General features: G+C 40.2%; 2 protein-coding genes across 3 annotated transcripts in view; one reads left to right on the plus strand and one right to left on the minus strand.

The window, feature by feature from the left end:
* Window positions 1-872, minus strand: part of flrt1b (fibronectin leucine rich transmembrane protein 1b) — a 37,058-nt gene extending 36,186 nt beyond the window's left edge. The window contains exon 1 of the mRNA XM_030738972.1: window positions 792-872. The gene's annotated coding sequence lies outside the window, so the exon portion shown is untranslated. The remainder of the gene's footprint in view (window positions 1-791) is intronic.
* macrod1 (mono-ADP ribosylhydrolase 1) overlaps window positions 1-22,607 on the plus strand; it is a 164,612-nt gene that overhangs the window by 67,155 nt on the left and 74,850 nt on the right. For both annotated transcript variants that reach the window (XM_030738974.1, XM_030738973.1), the window contains exon 4: window positions 10,766-10,795. In XM_030738974.1, coding sequence (XP_030594834.1) covers window positions 10,766-10,795 — 30 coding nt within the window. The remainder of the gene's footprint in view (window positions 1-10,765; window positions 10,796-22,607) is intronic.

A 22,607-nucleotide genomic window follows, 5' to 3' on the forward strand; every position in this document is an offset into this window, starting at 1 on the left:
GCAGCACTAGTTTAAATAATCTCTTTAAGAGATTATTTAATACAACAATTGGAGAGTTATTTTTATTGACTGCAAATGTTTTTCTTACTAATTGTAAGGTCAATTTTTAAATACATCTTCCTCTCTTTAAAAGGCAAAATAAACATTTAGAATCAAATCTGCATCTATCCTGCAACGTAGCTCCAGCTTTGTCCTTTTTGACATGAGGACAGCAGCAAACTGAACAGTCTCAAGTCGTCCAAATAAATGATGCCTAGAAATTAAATGACTGAAAGAGCTATAATGGTGTTTAGGACAAGTGGGCAGGAGAGAGAGAGAGAGGGAAGCAGGAGAGAGAGAGAGGGAGGAATACACAAACAGGTTGCACTGGGGCCTGGGGAATAAGAGGGAGAAGCCACGGAGAGCAGGGAACAAGGGGAGGAAAAAAAATAAGATGGAGGGCCACTGAAAGCAAAGACACACAAAGCTGGTTTAACACGGAGCTTCAAAGTAAATGTTACCCTGTTTTCATCATTATTATCATTACTTCTGACTTCTTACACAGTCCCACAGAGAGAGAGAGAGAGAGAGAGACATACTCACACACCCATGCGCACGCAGGTGATTAAACACCAGTTTTTACAGTGAGCCAAATAGAAAATGAGAGCTCATAGCCTCTCTTTAGTCTCACTCTCACAGCCAAATTGTTCCACCTCCTCCTTCTCTATCTGGCCAGGTTTTTAAGCATTTAGCTCCTGTCCTTCACTGATGCATCAATCAGGCCTCTTTCTCCCCTTTCTCTGATTACTTACCTCCCAAGAAAGAAGAAGAACTACACTCCATCTTGTTGTTTTATGTTCCCGGCAAATTTAGCCCTGTGTCTCCCTTCTCCACCCTCAGGTCTCTTTCACTTTGTCTCTGTCTCTCTCACTCACTCACCTCCATCATCCTCTCCCTCCCTCCCTCCCTTGCTCGCTCTCTCTCCCCCCCTCCTCCCCGAGCCCTTCCTCTGTCCCCTGACACCTCACGCTCTCCTCCTCTTTCTCCTCCTCCCCTTTCTCCACTCCCTCCGTGTCAACTCACCCTCCTTCCTCCCTTAGTTTCTTTCCTTCTGTATGTAGTTGTATAACTTATCACCCTGATCCCTTTCCCACTCGATAATTGGTGTGTCTCTGCAGCAGATGCTAGTACGCGTTATTTGGCGGCTAAGTATTCGCTATTCCAATTAGTCATTTAATACCAGTAAGAAAAAGAAACTCTTGGCCTCCACGTTTTCAGCGCCACAGGAGCAGAGAGTTGTGTGTATGTTTGTGTTTGCTCATGCAACAACTGTGGCCAGCGTGTGCACACACAGTTACACTGTATCCACACACGACCGGGCAGAGGGTACATGTGGGTTTTAACAGATGGCGAAACGCTTTCCCTCGAGTATCGACATTGCTCTCGCTCTCTCTCTTTCGCCGGCGCTCTTTCTAATTAACTAGGTTTCAGTAACAAACCTTTGGGCTTTGCCATCACCATGGTTACCCAAACACTGACTGTCTGGATTTGTATATGTGTGTATGTGTGACTGCTTGAAAGGATGGTGTATGTGCATGCACGTCTTGGTGTTCAAACCCCTTTCCTCCTGCACCCTTCTGCGTATGTGTTTGTGTGGCTGTGCACTTCCATGCATGTGAGCAGGTGTGTGTGTCCACATCTCTGCAAATGCGTGATTGTGCATGCACATGGGTATTTTGGTTGCTTTGATGCCTTTGTTCCCCCCACAAGGGGAAACAAAGGCATCAAACCAGAGGCTGGTTCAGTCTCAAGCACCTATGTATCTACACAGAGAACAGCAGGATTATACGGGATCACTGAAAATGTGTCAAAGATTTATTGTACCTTTTTATGTAAGACAATCTTAATAATTATATAATCCCATGAATAAAGATTACAGGTTGAGATTTTTTTTTCTTCTTAAAACTGTGGGATAAAATGAAAAATCTTTTTTGCATTTGTGACAGGAAAGTACGTGGTGAATTTGAATTTGAACTTGGCTCGCCTTCTTTGAAAGGCAAAAATAAAATGGAAATTGGATGCTAGAGTGCATATTTTATGTCTTCAACTACCTGGGCAGTCAGTACAGAGTAATTCACAACACATTACCCATGTGTCATGTATTACACAAAATAGCAATTCTTTAATACTCTGTATAGATAATGCATCATCATACCTGTATACCTGAAGAATAAGGTACCACTTTCCCTGCATTGTGGTGTTACAGTGTGCCTATGTGTATTATTATTCAGTTGTAATATTGTGGCTGATTACCTTAGGTGCTCTCTAATTTGCTTTCCCCTGCTGTCCACCATGTTGACCCTGTGAAGTTCCTCTTCTTCGCTCTAAGTTAACTTCCATTCACTTCAATCTCATTTTATCTGGTAAGCACCACCATAAGGAATTGGTGGTGGAATCTATTTTTAGCAGTGTCTCTGCGTTTTTAATAAAAGTCTTCATATTGCAGGCCAGAGTATTGAAAATGTATCTCAAAATGCAGCGCTATGTAATATTGCAAAACCGATATTTATTCCCACACCTAGCAGTGTTTTCCACCATGCTGTTTGTGAGCTCTTCAAATACTTTAGTTGCCAAGTATGTTGTGGCAAATAGTTAGGTCCTCTTTAATTCTGCCCCCTGTTACTTTCGAGCCTCTCAAAATGGCACTGTCCATGAACTTATGGTCCTAACTGTTAGTGGAGCATTGTGATCAGTTGCCCATCAGTATCTTGATCCACAGATGAACTTCGACTGCAGCTGGTAGTACTTGTTCTGCTCTGCAGCCTCTGTGAGCTTAGCATAGCGGCACATGAACCACTTCTCCACCTGCCGCAGGTTCTCATTAGAGTGTCCCTCCAGCTTGCAATGAATCTCTGAAGCAGATCTCTGAAGCTACCATCGCCAGCTGCAGTCATAGACTGTAGTTGAGCTGAATGATATTCAAAATCACCTCATCAGTGATCTGCCCGACAAGCCAACCAGTCAAGAAACACAAGGCAGGAAAGGCTGGGGTAGCCATGGGATTCTTCAGTAGTTTATTGATTGCAGATGGCATTGTTTTCTTGGATGGACTTTAATGTGCTAAAATGAGTTGCCAGTTATAATCTGGCCAGCCTGCCCCACTAAAGTCTCTGTGTGGGAAATTATGTCTAGCAGCCGACACTGTATATGATTATGAAGCGCACAAGTATACTGTAACACTGAAGGAAAGGTAAGAAATCAACCGAGTGTAAGTATTTCATGTGTTTTCAAGGTGGTGCAGTGAAGTAACGACTAATAATAAAAAAGGGTTTTCTATACATCCAGTATGCTTTAAATGAAGTAGGTCATAGAGGGTGTCATCTGTTCATGTCTGAAGGCAACAGTGTTTATGCCAGTCATCAGCTTCCTCTGGGGCTGCATCAGCCTGCCTCCATCATCTCTCTCCAAGACCTCTTTGTCTGATTTTGTGTGTCTTTGTTGTCTTGAATCATTAGATTGTACAAACAGGGAAAGCAGTCTGCTCTCTTCTTAAAGACATTCATGATGTTGCTCTTTTATACACAGGAGCACTGACAGTGTGAGGGAGAAAAAAGGAAATGTGGAAATAACCTTCTCCTATTGGATATGGTAATGACTGCCATCTTATTAGTACAGTATTTTAAATGTCACAAACAGACATTATCATGTGCAAGTAAGTCATTTTCACCAGCTCTAATAGAGCTGCAGACACAAATTTTAGCAATCTAAAACATCAGGTTTTAGTGTCATTCCCTCAGAAAGAATGAGGACTTTTTACACACAAATAACAGCTGTAGGGATCCAGAGGGTAATGGAGTAATTAAACATGTTGTCATCTTTGTAGTGTTTTTCTTAACTGTGGGAACTTCATTATCATTCTCTGTGTTTACTATGTCTCATTGTGATTAATAGAAATGTTTGGACATTACCTGACATTGATGTATCTGAGGCAGTGTGGCAGGAAAGAATAATTTGCTCCCAAAAATTAAGGTGCAACTCATCCTATTTGACACTTTAAAACGCTACAGATTTGTTCTAATGGCTAAAAATGCATTTATTTTAGTGATGAAGTTGTTCTTTGATGACATTAAATTCTACATGTTGACTGAAAGTGAAGTCAACATCTTCTGTTATACCTAGCAGTTCAAACTTTTATAAAACATTTTAAAGTCATAACAGTTCACTGTGTGCACACAAAACTTGATACTTAAAACTATGGATGCATCAATATACCAGCCAGTATCACTGGCCTGCTAAGTGGTTCCATAATGTAGTAGTTTACACATTCACATAACAAACAAAATATCCCCAGTATGATTCCAGGACGGGATGCAAATCCATTTTGGGCTGCACCAGGAAGGGCATCTGGAATTTAAAAAAAAAAAGAAAAGAAACAAAACAAAAAAATAAACCTGCCAAATCAAATGTGTGGAGCTACCAATTGTGGTTGACCCCCTTGTGAATAAGAGAGCAGCTGAAGTAGCTACCATTACTGGCCTATTAGCAAGATAGATGAGGCAATATCTACCGATGGCAGTGGCCAAAGTTTATCTGTTGTGTCACATCAATTTTGCACTGTCCAGATGTTCAGTGATGGTGTGATGAACAGCTAAAATTCTGTGGGTCAAAAGAGGCAAGAGATAATAGATAAAAAAAAAAAATTTTAAATTGCAAATTAGTCCAAAGTTCAATTTTATCAGCAAAATTAAAATTAGTTTTCTAATCTATGACCCTTTATAAATTGGAGAGTTAAAAAAAAGTTACTTTTTTTTAATCTGATTTGGTGTTCATTTCAGGTAAAATAATTATATTGTGTGATTTTTAACATCCATGTGGATGCTGAAAATGACTGCCTCAGCACTGCATTTAATCTGCTATAAGACTCAATTGGCTTCTTTCAAAATGTAATTTAATCACACTCTGGGTCTTTTTTCTGACATGGCATAGAAACTGAACATTTAACAGTATTTCCTGAAAAGCCTCTTTTGTCTGATCGTTTCTTAATAAAATTTAAATTTGCAATAATGGATTACACAGCAGTGTGGAATAAATTTCATTACAGTAGATGTCTTTCTGAAATGGCTGTAACTAAGTTTAAAGATATAATTCCTCCACTATTATCTTCAATGCCATGTGCCAGCACAATGTAGAGCAGCTACCTAAACTCTACTACACAGAGGTCGATTACCTCATTATATACAGCTACTTTTGACACTACTGATATTTATTTTGACTTTCACTCTGATTGATCTTTTCAAGTTACCTTCAATAGTTACTTCTTCCAAATCATCAACGTGTTTATTAGACCCCATTCCTATAAGACTTCTCAAAGAAGTCCTACCATTAATTCATACTTCAATCTTAAATATGATGAATCTATATCTATTAATGGACTATGTACCACAGGCCTTTAAGGTTGCAGTAATTTACCCATTACTTAAAAACCCATTGCTTGATGCAGCTAATTATAGGTGAGCCTCCAACATTCGTTTTACCTTAAAAATTTTTGAAAGAGTAGCTGTAAAACAGCTAACTGATCATCTGCAGGGGAAAGTCAGGATTCAGAATTCATCACAGTACACAAACACCATTAGTGAAGGTTACAAATGATCTTCTTATGGCCTCTGACAGTGGATTCATCTCTATGCTTGTCCTGATAGACCAGCATCCAATACTGTTGACCATAATATTTTATTAGAGAGATTAGAGCATGCCATAGGTATTAAAGGTTATGCACTACAGTGGTTTGAATCATATCTATCTAATAGACTCCAATTTGGTCATGTAAATGGGAAGCCTTCTTCACACAAAGTTAATTATGGAGTTCCACAGGGTTCCATGCTAGGACTTTTCTATTTACATTATAGATGCTTCCCTTAGGCAGTATTATTAGAAGGCATAGCATACATTTTCATTGCTATGCAGATGATATCCCAACTTTATCTATCCATGAAGCCAGATGACACATGAATTAAACTTCAGGAATGTCCTAAAGACATAAAGACCTGGATGACCTCCAATTTCCTGCTTCTAAATTCAGATAAAACTGAGGTTATTTTTCTTAGCCCTAGTATCATATCACCCTAATAGAGCACTTTGCTCTCAGACTACTGATTTACTTGTGGTTCCTAGGGTATTTAAAAGTAGCGTGGGAGACAAAGCCTTCAGCTTTCTCTTCTGTGGAATAAGTTCCCTGTCTGGACTTGGGAGACAGGCACCCTCTCTATTGTCAAGGATTGGCTTAAAACTTTCCTTTTTGATAAAGCTTATAGGCGGGGCTCGATCAGGTGGCCCTGAACGGCATCGTCTTGCATTTCCATGTGAACGGAGATAGTTCTTCATTTGTCTGAACACGTAACTTTTCGAAAACAAAACTGGAAAAACATCACCATTTCCTCTGGATTGTTCTCGTGTAAGCCTTAGTTATGCTGGCTGCTGTGGGGTTCCCATGATGCATCGTTTCTTCTTTACTCACCTCTTTTCCCCCTGTCTGTGTTTATACACCACTCTGCATTGAATCATTAGTTGTTATTATTCTCTGGCTCTCTTCCACAGTGTGTCTTTTGTCCTGTCGCCCTCCCGTCACCCCCAACTGACATATGGCCGCCCCTCCTGGTTCTGCCGTCCGTTTCATCCTGTTAAAAGGGAGTTTTTCCTTCTCACTGTTGCTAAATGCTTGCTCATAGGAGGTTGTATGATTGTTTTCTTTGTTTTATTGTAGGTCTTTACCTTACAGTATAAAGCACCTTGAGGCAACTGTTGTTGTGATTTATTACTATGTAAATAAAATTGAATTGAATTATATTTATCTGCATATGCACACTTAATGAAGTTGAAGTAATATCTATAGTTAGGTGTAATAGGATTTGGGTCCCAAAACTGTCAGTTTCCTAGCAACCAATTTGCCCCTTACTGAAGTCAGTCAGAAAGACAATTTCTAAAGCCTATAAAATCAGTGCTTTCATATCCTCAATATATCAAATTACAATGTGAAAAAAGTCTCTCAGAATGATAAACCTGCAAAGCATTTGCAGTTGTTTTGCTGTTTAAGATGTTTTTGCTCATTTTGCCTTTTTATTTGATAGCTGCAGATAGCTGCAATAGTAGAGACCAACAGGAAATGTGGGTACATAACAGGAAATGACATAGAGTAAAGGTACATCTGGCTGGGAGTTGACCTGAAACTCTTGCATTGCACTTTACAGTTTTTGTTGACCAACCGTGCTTTCATTGTATTGGTTTTGGTTACAATAACGCTGTCCTTTGCCTGTTCAAGACAAACTGCCAGCTGATGATAGTGCAGCATTTAGTGGCTATACAGTCAGGTACTTAACCAGGAATTGGTTAGAAATAAGTTAAAGTCAGTAAATATTGGACTTGGATTCAAACATGTGGAAACAAACATAAATTATAAATGATTGTTTTGATTTGTAACTGCTCAGTGTTTACCAAATCAGCCTAAAAGAAGTGTAACAAAGTTTCCACTGTGGCTAACTAAATCAGTTATTCCTGGTAATCCTGATGTCTCAGTTGGGCCACCAGTTCACTTCACCACCAGCAACACACCACAGCTGTGGTTTTGGTCCAGCACTCCATGTCAGAGCTACAGTCTATCTCCTTCAGGCTGATTCGTCTTTCTTTAGAAAGGAAGCTTTTCACCATTCAGGAATCCAGACTTCATATGTCCTGGGGCGAGTTAGTGAACACAGACAAGTACTAACAAGCCCTAGTGTGTTATATAAGCCTTATGTACAGTCTGCAGCTAATCAGCACATGATGAATGGGTGACTTAATGGAGACAATTTATCTGTCTGAGGTTTTCCGTCTGAACAAGCTTCATTCAGGTTCATCATTCGATCTATCAGTTCTTAGACAAGCTGTGCACCTGAGACAGTCTCACACTGTCACATTAAACTCCTTTCTGCCTAAGAAGGCTTTCCAGAGAACAGAGATAGTCACTTTGGGAGATATTAGTGAGACATATACAGGGAAGTGTGTTCTGTTTAAAGAGTGAAATTAAGTGGTATTTACAATTAATGAGCCAATGGAGAAGGGTGAAAACGTTGAAGACTAGAGAATCCTCGAGAAGGAAAGACATCTGTGGGATTTAGCTTCTCTTCCTCCCCCTCTAAAAACCAACTTGCTTCATGTACAGTCTCAGTGCATACCCAGTTGGCACAATGCCTACTGGCAAGGATTAGCTAAAATGAGAGATGTCCCCTGTGTGTTCATACGTAACTTTGAAATTGTCCCTCGCAGAATGATTATGTGCTTATCAGATTATCCTAGCATGTTCACGGCAACCAAAATTGGATACATGAGCAGCAGTATGAGTTTATAGTACGGTTTCCTGGAAGCGTTGCAGATGTCCTCAGGCTATCACTGCTGAGTCCACACGTTTATGGATATGCGGGTGAGAAAAACACTTGGGTGTCACATATGTCAAAAGCAGCCACAGCCAGCATTATCACCCTGCCAGCAATTTACACTTACAAGCATGTGCAGTGACTTGATTTGAGTAGGGAATGATTTGGAAAACACTGTCCAACCACGCCACCAGCATCTATTCAACATTTACCTTGCTGTAAAAAGAGCTCATTATATTCTTTGTTTGTTTAAGTACAGTCACCTCCTTGTTATCCAGGTTGGAAGTTGCTGTATGATTGCCTTTTTCATAGCTGAAAGACAAATTGAACCACATAGCCTGTTTATTTCTTCTAACAGAGTTGCTTATTATTCTTTGGACTGTAGCCTCAGCGTGAGTTTATTCATTAGCTTTGCAGGCCGTGAAGTTACTCGTTCATATTGTGCTGTGCTTCTCAGCCCTCACTGACGGGACTCTGAGCCTGCTGGTTCTCATTCTATCCATCTAATCAGTGACCGAGTTACACCTGCGATGCCACGTGGATGCAATTAACTTACCGGCTGGGAAAAAGTAACGGCACTGTAAGCCCTGAAGACACAAACTGAGAGCCACTCGTGTGAAGAAATGCTGACACCAATGAAATTTTTTATTTTTTCCCCAGAAGGGCAAATGTGGAAACACCTTTTTTTTTTCCCCCCTTATTTTTTTTATATTTATCTTAACGATGGTTCAATTAGATATAGAACTTGAATTGAAATTAGGAGGCCAGAGTTTGGCATATTACTGTGGCATACCGTACTGCAAGTAGCTGAACAATTGTTTAATTTTTTTTTTAATGGAATCCAGCAATATGACACAAGAAACTGAAGCTTTATAATATCATTATCTTTTATCATCTTTTTTTTTTCTTCAGTGCACTACTCATGAGATGAAGCATCAGCCGACCAAAGACTTTTTGCACACAGAAGCCTGTTTATAATGTCAGCAAGCGCTTGCACTGCTAGGCATGCATGTCTCATTTTGTTACTTTTTTGGTTGTAGTATCACCTTAGAATTACATCCAGCTACAAAGTGTAAGAATTTGCAGTTGTTCAGGTTATATAATGAGAGATGTTAGTTTAGAGGGAATTTCCTTATTTCCTACTTGCACTGTCATACTTGTGCTAATGAAAATGTATACTGACGTGTGTGAGCTCTCTCTTGCCACTTTGAGTGAAACATCCAGTTGTTCCATTTTCAGACTTATACAATGAAAACTTAACCAGCAGAACAGAGGCTGGAAATGGAGATGGTTTGCTTTTAAAGTAACTGTTGCACCACCTGAAACAAACACCATTTAGGCAGTGTTACACGCTCACACGTGTCAACATACACTCATGGGCCAGATTATTTGGTACACCTTGCTAATACTGAGTTGGACCCCATTTTGCCTTCAGAACTGTCTTAATTCTTCATAGCATAGATGCAACAAGGTGCTGGAAATGGCACAGCATCACACAGTTGGTGCAAATTTGTCAGCGGCACATCCGTGTTGTGAATCTCATTACACCCCCAACATCAGCCTGAACGGTTGATACAAGGCAGGATGCCTCCATGTTCCATCCTTTAAATCAAATTCTGACTCAGTTTTCCGCAGAAATTGAGACTCTACAGATCAGATCATTTTTCCAGTCTTCTCTTGTCCAATTTTGGTGAGCCCGTGCAAATTGTGGCCTCATTTTCCTGTTATTAGCTGACAAGACTCACACCTGGTGTGGTCTTCTGCTGCTGTAGACCACTGGCTTTAAGTTTTGATGTGCAGAAATGCTCTTCTGCATACCTTGGTTGTAACATCTGTAATGAATTACTGTTGCCTTCCTATCGCCTTGAAGCAGTCTGGCCATTCTCCTCTGACTGCTGGCAATTAAAATAATGGAATTAAAATAACGGAATAATCACGGAAAAAAATGAAATCTGCAAGAAAAAAAAGTTTGCTAGTTCTATCATTGTCACCAGAATCAATCATTGTTTTGGCTTCATTATAATTTCACTTATGTTGTGCTGGAGGACATGGAGGTCTTTCAGTATGATAAAAAGTGGAGAGAGAAAAAAAAAACAAACAGGATTTGTCTGTTTTTTTTTACATCTTGTTGCATCTTCTAATATCTTGTTCTTGAGTCCAAATTTTAAATCTTTTTTCAGCTTAAAATAGAAGCAAAACAAGTAGTACATGGCCATATAAATAAAAATGGCATTCTACCCATATATACACTACAGACGTTTTTACTTAATTTAATTAGTTTTCTGTCCGCCTATTTTTTAATTATTGCTTGCTGTGACAGTTTAAGCCTTATTAATTCAGTTGTATTCACAATCATTTCTTCTTTCTTATCTCTCTTTTAGCCAACAGTACTCTGCTCGGTGGAGGTGGAGGTAAGTTACCACCTGTCTGATCCTTTGGTTGTCTATGTTTGTGTGCTTGCCAAGATACTCACAGGCCTCAGCTGTTATTAATGGCACGGCTTTGTGGTGCAAATGGTCATCTGTGGACACCAAATAATTTAAAATTGTCGCACTTCTTTTAATCAGATGATGCAGTGTAATTTACGAGCCAAAAGCGCGCGCGTGTGTGTGTGTGTTGGTGAGTGTTTTATGTCCCGTGTGTGGTGTCTGTCTATATTTTTCTTTGTGTATGGTAGCAGGTAGCTCTTTGTTGTGGCAGGTGTTCAAGGTGCTTTTGCATGCTGCTCGGTGTGTGAGGGTGTGTGTGTGTGTGTCTGTTCTTTTACGTGTTTGCAGGTGTGAAGTCAATAGTTCATAATTTATGGGTGTGGAGTGCTGTGGAAATAAACATTTTTCAGTGTATTGTTGACTCAGTGCTTTTCTGCGAGTGGGTGATGTTTGACGTCCGTGGTTAATCGATACTTGCAATAAATCTGTACTACTAATGCAGTAGCCAGATTCACTAAAACATGTGCACACGCACCTTACTCAACGTGTGTGTGTGTGTGTGTGTGTGTGTGTAGGTGTGTGTGTGTGTGTGTGTGTGTGTGTGTGTTAATGCTTGCAAATTTGGGTGCTGGTGCATTTGCCTGTGGTCGTTTTCTTTGTCTTCATTTGGCCGAACAGCTTTAGTCTTTCAGACCAGCTCACTCTCACTTCCATTTTTAACCTTCCTATTTGTATGTTAGTCTGCATGCAGCTTTTTTTCTTTGCAGTCTCTGTGGTGAAGTATCAAGTGGTGCACCTGCATGCCTGTATATTTGCGTGTATGTGCATTCATATGTCAGTTTATAACCATGCATCTGCTTGCCTGAAATGATTTGTTGGAAGTCCTCAGTGTCCACACACACACACACACACTCACACACACAGGCTCCACCTTAACTGATAAACACCAGCTGAGGCTCGAGCCACAAAAATGGATGGCGCACTCTTTTCCTGTCGCTACACACACACACACACACACAGTCAAGCACCTCGAGATCTACAGCGTCGTTTGATGTTGTCCTGAGGTCTCTGATGGCTTTACAAAGACAGATGGTTTCTAGAGAGCTCTTGAACATATGAATGCGTCAGCCTGGACGCATTAGTGCCCACGTAAAGCATGTTTATGTTGATCACTGTGGTTTACTTAATGTTTTTATTCAGTTAAATTTAACCACAGCAGCTGTTTTCATTGTAAACGCTTCCACTGACCGGCTGAAGGAGGCCGCATTAACAGCCACCATCTGAATCAGTCTATTATCTCCTTCTATGTCACTCTGCAGCATTTTTTTTCTTACTCAGTTGATTCCCTCATTTCTTATTGTATGTATTTTTCCTCTCCCCATCTCCCTTTTCAGCTCAGTCCTTTGGGGTTTGCTAAGGCAGATAGAGCATACAGTAGGTGTTAATTAGACAGAGGTAAGGGTAGTGACAAGAGGAAGAATGGAAAAAACAAGAGAGATGGGAGGGAAACAATGCTTAAAGCAAGAAGACAAGAAAGATGAGAGCAATGAAGGCCCAGTAGTGTTTGGGGAGGCAGCCACTGGGGATTGACAGATGCAAGAGGAGGACCGAGTGGAAAAAACACACAAAAATCATTTGCTATACATCTACATTTTCCAGGATCACACTCTGCACTGAGTGGCCACGCATTCATTCATTCATTCATTCAGCTTTAGTGAGTTGTTTTTTTTCCATCAAAGATGAAGCAGCAAAAGGTCTTTACGGTTCTTTACCTCTCAGTCTCAAGGGTACCTGGGTAAATGTCATTCAGTTAGATCAAACGCACACCTGTCGACATTGTTTTTCGCACTTCAATCTGGAGGAGTGCTGAGCTGATGCAGTGCATCAACAACAAACTCAAGGGCAGGAAATTAACCTTTTTTTATGTCCACTGGCTGCTGTTGCTCATTTATTCCTGAGCTTATCTGCCATTTTAACATTTCACTGCTTTGATTGATTTTCTAAATAGAACAGAAAGCCAAGATGATAGAGGTTTAGTCAGCCAGACAGTTACCATTATCTTTGCATAAACATTTATTCATGTAGACATGAACATATATCAGTTTAATCTTTGAATGGAAGCTGTTTAAGTTGTTAGAGCCAAGACAGATTCTTCTTCTAGGTCACCATATGTCAGTGTGTACCTTTGGGGTGTAAGGCGTTTTTTTCCACGGTTTTGTGGCCTCCAAAAAAATTTTTTTTATCAGCCTTCAGTGATATTCACTGCTGTGTCCTTTTTCATTTGGTAGCACAAGTGCAGTTTGTGAGTAATGTTGCCACTCAACAATAATTTTTATAGCTTTGTTACAACATCTTTAGACCATTTTCAGTCCAGCGTGGAAAAACATTTTCTATCTCTGCAAGCACCTGCTCTCTGCCTTCATTTTGATTTCAACTGCACACCTGAAGTGATGTTTCTTGACCAGATTGTACACCTAGTTTATGCTCACTGTTGAGGCTCTCACAAATAGCGGTGCACGCCAAAAGTGACTTCACAACTGATGGTGTTATTTTGGCTTGTTGCTCAGTTTTTCTGTCCTGGATCAAGGCAACCACAGCCTGGAATATCCACGCTGCTGCAATGAAGATACAAATATATCAGAGATTCCCAGATTAATACAAAGGGCGATGCTTCACCAGTTTGAAAAGATGAGACTTTCTGGACAAAACTTTGGGGAAAAAACTTTTTTTCTGAGTGATGATGCCTATTGTTCAGGAAAAGATTGCAAGTCCAGGGAACATCAAGCACCAGTATAAATGGTGACCGGACTGTGATGACAACACAGTTGGCGTGCAAAACAACAAATGACCATTAACAAGGTTTTAGGGCACACAAGGACAGACTAGCAATGATGTAGTGACTAGATATAAAATGTCAGTGAAATTTGTCGGTGTATAACAAACAAAGCACCTGTTGGCAATGCGAAATGGGTAAACACAGAGTTTACATATGATAGGGTGAGAAATATGCAAGAGGGTTATCTAAGCAACCACAACCTGGAATATCTACTAGCAGCAAGCTGTCAGCTACAAAGCAATGTACAGCTTACAAATCACTTTATATGTGGACAGGGCTTTACATGGTTGTAAAGCTATCATGCTGACAAAATCTGTCAGTAGACAAGCAGAGTGACAGACTGACAATATAAACACCTGCCAGAGTGCTAGAAACCACAATTCTATGCTGAAATCCTCACGATTTGAAAGTAATACAAGCTACACAACTGTGGTTGTTAATGTTAAAAGTTTGTAAAACTCAGGTTTGGCGAGACAGGGCCTCAAAAAGAAGTTATTATCCATACAGATGATACTGTGCATATGGGGCATATTCCTTAGTGGTATTCAATGCCATGAATAATTCGATTTATAAAAAATCCTTGACACAAATTTGTTCCACGCCTCCACTGTACTCTGCTCTCTTGTGTGTTGTGCTCGCTGGTCTGATAATTTCAGTTGTTAGAATACCAGAACAGATAGCTATTACCATAGTTTGCTGCTTGTGGACATCGTCATTAGCATAAGTAACATTCGTTCACAACGGGGACACCACCCCACCCATCACCACTGGTGTGGATACAAAGCATTACAACCAGTAACGTGTTACTCGTAATCTGACTACTTTTTTTGGTAACGAGAAATCTAACACATTACTATTTGCAGTCCATTAATCTGATTAAAGATACTTATCCAAGTCACTGTGCATTACTATTTTAGACATTTTCCTCAGTAAGAAGATATATTTTTGCTTTTTTCTTGCGTCTCAGGGAGTGGCGTCTGGCTGATTCGACATTTAAGTCCCGTTTTCAACACGAGGACAATAATACCACACAGTGACACAAACATAAACAATGGAGGGAGGAGAGAGATGTGCGTTTGACTTGCCCTCATGATTGTCATTTTTATGTTGGGGCAGGCGAGGGTGCTGCTGGTGTTGTGCCAAAAAGTGATTGTCTGCCAAAAAGTGATTTTCGGTATTTGCCTAAAAATGATGGCCTGTTTTTAAATGGCTGTAAACGACTTGTTGACAAATAATCTGTGAAACATGTGTCAAACATATCTCTCATGTATGATATCGAATCATTTTGAGCGAGAAACAGCCTTTCTATCACATGGTAGAAGCTGCAATTAGTTTTTGGCAAAGTGACTTTTATATATTTGTTTTTTTTTTAATCAACGTAAAAACTGTCTTTGACATTAATAATGTATTTTTAAACAGAAATCTAAGAAGGCTGCAGAAATCACAACAAATATAACATCACAGTTCTATAAAGATATTTTAGGTGGCCAAAAAGCACTGGATTGATTATAATGTAGGTACAATAACACAGACTCCCAAAGATTCTTGCAAAACAGGTTATTTCTTCATTTTATATATAAGCCCTTCATAAATCATCAATCAATCAATCAATCAATCAAATATACTTTATTGTCCCCACGGGGAAATTTGTTGTGGACATTGTACACAAAGCAAGCTGCTACCACAATAATACAAATCTTGTTGACTGCACTCTACCAATATAAGCAAAGACATTACACATAAAAGCACACAGAAACATCTGAATCACCTTATGGCAGGTGATCACTTTTTGGCACAACACTGGCAGCTGTTGAATGTAACTAATAAAGTTACTTGTAATCTAACTTAGTTACTTCTAAAATTAAGTAATCAGTAAAGTAACTAAGTTACTTTTTTAAAGGAGTAATCAGTAATCAGATTACTTTTTCAAGGTAATTATGCTATCACTAATTACAACATTAAGCTCATGCTTTACGTGCAGTCTGTCTGCAGCAAGCACAAAGAGGCGGAGCCACGAGATGGTGAGCTCAGGTGGAGCGAAAGGAAATGTTTTTCTGCCATCCAAAGCAGCAGCACTTTTCCTTTTCTTTTCTTTTTAAAGCCTTTATTCATATCATTTGGCAAACATATAAACACTTACATCACACGGAAAAATCAATACGTGACATTTATATCTTTAAAAGATTCCGGGGAAGAGAGCTGTTTGTCATCAGTCCGATTGTTTTCCTCCACCTCAGATCAACTATAACCACCATTAAAACCTTTACTGGGAAACAGCTGGAGGTCCTTCATCAACCACCTCATCAGCAAGTTTCAAGTGAATAAAAGAGAGCAGCTTGTTTCACACTGTGAAAAATCTGCAAAAGAAATCTAAATGTGTAAAAAATCTAAATCTACGGAAGTTAAAATATACAGATAAGAACAGTATGTCTTATCAGATTACTTGATTAATTGATGGAATAATTGATAGAATACTCGATTACAAAAAACAATGGATAGTTGCAGCCCTATTCCTTAGTCAGTTTTCAAAAAGCTATTGCAAATCAAGGCAACATATTGGCGCAGAGGTTAACACAGTCCTTTCAAAGCAAGAAAGTGAAACTGGTGGTCGGTTGGGGTCTTTTTATGTGGAGTTGGCAGGTTCTTGCTGTACCTGTGTGTGTGCTCTGGTTTAGGTTGGGATTATACTCTCTGCGTCCGTGAGTCTGCTACAGGCCGCTCATGTCCACGTGACATAAATTTCGTCATCAGGTGATGAGCGCGAGGGTCTGCCTGTTTTTTGTGATTGCGCGGATTCATCATCAGAGAATTTACATTACAGTGTACCAACTACAGAAGTGCCCCAGGCAGCACACTTCAAGTAGACTTCAAAGGAGTGTAACAGGAATGGCTGCTTAGCCATCAGGTGTCTAGGTGTCCATGTCCACACCAGAATATAGTCAAGGCCTTACACAGTTCAAAGTGATGCAGAGTAGGTTAATTAATGGTTCTAAATTGGCTGTAGGTGTGTATGTGGGCATAAATGGAGTATCTGTCTCTTTGCGTTAACCCTGGGATGGACTGGAGACTTGTTGATGACCTCATCTCCTGCTTAGTGTCATCTCCACAGACAATGATGTATGATGATATAGCCGTTGCGACATCATCCACTGGTTTTGGACTCTGCATTTCAAAGTTTCAACATTGGTATTTTGGCCACTGTCATGTTTTTTATTTTTTTTTAAGCCAGAAATGACCTTGTATGGAAAAAAGGATCATTTAATGTAATGTAGTAATAAACTAATAAAACAGTAGACTGTAGCACAAACTTCTGGTATGGTCTGTACCACACAGTAAGCTGTAATATTAGTCACATAATCCATTAAAAAAATCACCAATGACTTCCGGGTGAACATGGCTGGCTAGAAGGTGTGCTCTCGCTGTGCCCCAGCTTCCACCAATACTTATTACCGTATATTACGCGCTACTGCCAAGATTTTTCAAGTGAGTGGACTGTGTGACGTTTATTGAATATTTTTTCGTTCAAGTTCTGGTGTTTTGAGGCATTAACATGTCAAAACAAACGAAAATCCAATCAAAAAGATTGACGGCGACCGCTAGCCAAACCGATGTGCTTATCGAGAAGCTACCACAAGCCTCCGAGGACACCGAGGCCTTAATACTCAAAGTTTCTGAAAGTTTTTGTGAGGTGTTGGAACAAAAACTGTCCAAGCTCTCAGAGGCTCTGGACAAAGTTTCTTCTGCAATGGAAGGCCACTCAACACGCATCGCAGCAGCGGAGCAGAGAGTCGCGAATGTAGAGGACACCGTTAACGACTTGGAGGGGAGGCTGGCGGAAGCCGAGAGGAAAATCATAACAATGGTTAACAGTTTGGATGACATGGAAATAGAAGCAGACGAGACAATATTCGGATCATAAACTTGAAGGAAGGAGTGGAGGGCAAGAACCCTATCCAGTTTTTCGAAAGTTGGCTCCCCTCACTGCTCGGTCTGGATAGGAACCCCATGGCCAAAACTCGCATTAAAATGGACCGCGCACATCGGGGTCTCGGCCCACAAGGCCCGCGACCCCGGCCAGTTATAATCAAGCTTCACAATTCCAGAGACAAGCAGCGGATTATGGCAGCCGTAAAGACGACACCTGAGCTGAAACACGAGGGGCAGCGGATTTACGTGCATCAAGATTTATCCTCAGCAGTCCGCGAGAAAAGACGACGCTTTAATGAGACGTGCCAGGCTCTTATTAAGAAAGGCATCCGCTTCGGCGTGCGATACCCCGCTACGCCCACTGTGTCTCATAACGGCACTCAACATACATTCAATACGCCAGAGGAGGCCCAGAGCTTTATTGACTCTCTAGGTTGAGAAGGAGGCACCAGAGGTGAAATCCACTAAACAACGCGGCCCTCTGGATTACATGAGTGCGTTAAGCATATACTGCTTCAAAGAAGGAAAAAAGAAACACAACAATGGGAAGTGGACTCCATCTAGCCCTTTACTCTCACAAGTATATGGATAGAGTCAAACTTTTTGTTATGTAATTATTCATCTTCATTTAAATATTCTGCCTCTTTATAATAGACAGTAGCCTGGTTTAATTTTTAATTTGGGGGAAGCTGGAGTGGGATTCTTGATTTCTGTTTTTCCCTGTGGAGTGGAGACAGCCTATAGCTACACCTGGTTTCTTCTTTTCACCACCGGTAGGTGGCTCTTTATGTTTTGAAAAATACCTACATGTACACTTGTTGTGTAACTCGCTTATTGTTCTTGTTTTGATGTATATAGTTTTTTGGCCAGCAGAGTATGGTAACAGTGTTCATGCCAGTACAGGTAGTTCTGATCAAAGCTTAGTGTTGGTTACTGATTTTATGTTTTGTTCTGGATCCTTTGATTTATCCTTTGGGTAATATTCTGTATAAAATCGATTTGAGGTGGTTATATGAGTAATATAAGAATATCAACCCTCAACGTGAAGGGAATCAACCATGTTATTAAAAGGCGTAAAATACTCTCCACGCTTAAAAAAGATAGGGTTCAGGTTGCATTGCTACAGGAAACTCACCTAACTGATCTTGAACACCAAAAACTGAAAAGGGATTGGGTGGGACAAATTTATTACTCCTCCTATAACTCCAAAAGCAGGGGGGTAGCAATATTGATTCATAAAAAGTTAGCCTTTACTGTGGATAAAATTATAAAAGATGCAGATGGACGATTTGTCGTAGTCACTGGGCTCCTCCATGGGGAACAGATGCTTCTAGGCAGTGTATACGCCCCAAACACGTACGACAATGCGTTTTACTCAAAATTTCTGGCTGAAGTCTCCCTGATTTGCCCTACCCATGTTCTGATTGGCGGTGACTTTAACTGTGGTATTGATCCCAGTGTGGATTATAACCCACCCAAAAATAATCCACCCTCAAAAATGGTAAGAGCCACAGTCGAACTGTGGACTGATCTTGAGCTGCTTGATGCCTGGAGACTATGTAACCCACGTGTAAAAGATTTTACTTTCTTCTCACGTCCTCATCACTCCTTATCAAGAATAGATTACTTGTTTGTTTCTAGATCAGTTCTGGACAGGACTCTGACCTGCTCAATTAACCCATGTGTCTTGTCTGATCACTCATCAGTGTTTATGGAGTTGTTACCACCTTATTATGATCCAGTAACAAGAAATTGGCGTTTAAACCCAACTTTGCTGAGTGATCCTGATTTTATTAAATACTTAGAAGACCAATGGGAATTATTTATATCCAAAAATGACACACCTGATGTTAGTGCTTCAACTCTGTGGGAAGCAGGTAAGGCATTTCTCAGAGGCTCTATTATTTCTTTTTCAGCAGCAAAAAAGAAGAACACCCTCAGCAAACAATTTGAACTTCAACAAGAAGTGGTTACCATGGAGCGGGACTTTAAACAGTCTCCATCCACCTTAGTGTTGAAAAAATTAGATGCAGCCAGATCTGCATTAGATCAATTACTCACTCAACAAGCAGAAAAAGCAATATATTATGCAAAACATAGATTATTTGAATCTGGAAATAAACCTGGACGCCTTCTCGCCCGACTTGCTCAAGGGAAAAATGGGCCCTATGTAATATCCTCTTTGAAGGACAAGAAAGGTGATGTACACTTTGAAACTAAAATGATCACCAAAATAATTAAACAGTTCTATCAAGAACTCTACTCTTCTGAATGCTGTAATACAGCAAATCTCTGTGATGCTTTTTTTGATAAATTGAAGCTCTCTGTGTTGTCAGAGCAAAGCAGATCAGATTTGTGCAAACACATTACAACCCAGGAGGTCTTACAGGCTATAAGATCTCTGCAGGGCGGGAAGGCACCAGGCCCAGATGGGTTTGGGCCTGATTTTTACAAAAAAATGGCCAATTACATCGTCAACCCTTTATTAAACATGTTTAAAGAATCTTTTGAACTGGGTATACTACCGCCAACTCTAAATGTAGCCCACATATCCTTAATCCTGAAAAAGGATAAACCGCCTGATTCATGCACATCATACAGGCCTATTAGTTTGCTAGGGGTAGATGGAAAGATCTTGTCAAAGATCCTGGCAGGGAGACTAGAGAATGTGATGGCAACCTTGGTGAGGCCTGATCAGACGGGATTTATAAAGAACAGGTACTCCCATTCCAATGTGCGACGACTTTTAAACATTTTACAATATTCACAGAATGCGAACTATAAGGCTCTAGCAATATCTTTAGATGCGGAGAAGGCATTCGACCGGGTGGAGTGGGAGTATCTATTTAATGTTTTGGGCAGGTTTGGTCTGGGCCTGGAATTTATTAGGTGGGTTAAATTGCTGTACAGTGCCCCCACTGCAAGGGTCTTGGTAAATGGCTCTACTTCTGAGTTGTTTCACCTGGGTAGAGGAACCCTGTCAGGGCTGTCCCCTTTCCCCCTTATTATTCGCACTGGCAGTGGAACCACTAGCGGAGGCTATAAGAATCAACCCTGAGATTACTGGAATTCGATTAGGAAATATTGAATACAAAATTTCACTCTATGCTGATGACATTTTACTATTTATTACTAAACCAGAAACATCTATCTCAAAATTAATCTCTGTTATTGATCAATTTGCCCAAATCTCAGGGTATAAAATTAATTTTGAAAAGTCTGAGGCCTTGCCACTGGGGGTTCAGAGGTCTGGTTGGGACCCCCCTGCTGACTTTCCCTTCAGATGGTCAACCACAGGTTTTGCATATTTGGGCATTAGAGTATCTGCAAATACCTCTGAGTTGTACAAATTAAATTTCAAAGCAGTTCTGGACTCAATTAATAGTGATCTGAATAGATGGTTTGACCTCCCACTGTCCTGGATAGGTAGGATGAGTTTAATAAAAATGAACATCCTCCCCAGGATACTTTACCCTATGCAAATGCTACCTCTTAAAATTAATTCAATTCAATTCAATTCCAATTCAATTTCAATTCAATTCAATTTTATTTATATAGCGCCAAATCACAACAAACTATCGCCTCAAGGCGCTTTGTATTGTGGGTAAAGACCCTACAATAATACAGAGAAAACCCAACAGTCAAAAACGACCCCCTATGAGCAAGCACTTGGCGACAGTGGAAAGGAAAAACTCCCTTTTAACAGGAAGAAACCTCCAGCAGAACCAGGCTCAGGGAGGGGCAGTCATCTGCCGCGACCGGTTGGGCTGAGGGGAGAGAAAGACATGCTGTGGAAGAGAGCCAGAGATTAATATCAATTAATGATTAAATGCAGAGTGGAGTATAAACAAAGTAAATAAGGTGAATGAGAAGAAACAGTGCATTATGTGAACCCCCCAGCAGACTAGGCCTATAGCAGCATAACTAAAGGGTGGTTCAGGGTCACCTGATCCAGCCCTAACTATAAGCTTTATCATAAAGGAAAGTTTTAAGCCTAATCTTAAAAATAGAGAGGGTGTCTGTCTCCCGAATCCAAGCTGGAAGCTGGTTCCACAGAAGAGGCGCCTGAAAGCTGAAGGCTCTGCCTCCCATTCTACTCTTAAGTATCCTAGGAACCACAAGTAAGCCAGCAGTCTGAGAGCGAAGTGCTCTATTGGGGTGATATGGTACTATGAGGTCTTTAAGATAAGATGGTGCCTGATTATTCAAGACCTTGTATGTGAGGAGAAGAATTTTAAATTCTATTCTAGATTTAACAGGGAGCCAATGAATGAACTTATTTGTTCTTTCTGTAAGCACGAAGTACCGCAGCAATTTCCTAATGCTGTGAACCTGTTCACCCATATGGCAATAAAAACCTTCTGATTCTGATTCTGATTCTGATGAAGAGAAGCCAATATGGGAGAAATATGCTCTCTCTTTCTAGTCCCTGTCAGTACTCTAGCTGCAGCATTTTGGATCAGCTGAAGGCTTTTCAGGGAGCTTTTAGGACAGCCTGATAATAATGAATTACAATAGTCCACCCTAGAAGTAATAAATGCATGAATTAGCTTTTCAGCATCACTCTGAGAAAGGATGTTTCTAATTTTAGAAATATTGCGCAAATGCAAAAAAGCGGTCCTACATATTTGTTTAATATGTGCATTGAAGGACATATCCTGGTCAAAAATGACTCCAAGATTTCTCACAGTGTTACTGGAGGCCAAAGTAATGCCATCCAGAGTAAGTATCTGGTTAGACACCATGTTTCTAAGATTTGTGGGGCCGAGAACAAGAATTTCAGTTTTATCTGAATTTAGAAGCAGGAAATTAGAGGTCATCCAGGCCTTAATATCTTTAAGACATTCCTGCAGTTTAACTAATTGATGTGTGTCATCTGGCTTCATTGATAGGTAAAGCTGAGTATCATCTGCGTAACAATGAAAATTGATGCAGTGCTTTCTAATAATACTGCCTAAGGGAAGCATCTATAATGTAAATAAAATTGGTCCTAGCACAGAACCCTGTGGAATTAACCTTAGTGTGTGAAGA

The sequence above is a fragment of the Archocentrus centrarchus genome, chromosome 10 (genome assembly GCF_007364275.1).
Source record: "Archocentrus centrarchus isolate MPI-CPG fArcCen1 chromosome 10, fArcCen1, whole genome shotgun sequence".
Taxonomy (NCBI): domain Eukaryota; kingdom Metazoa; phylum Chordata; class Actinopteri; order Cichliformes; family Cichlidae; genus Archocentrus; species Archocentrus centrarchus.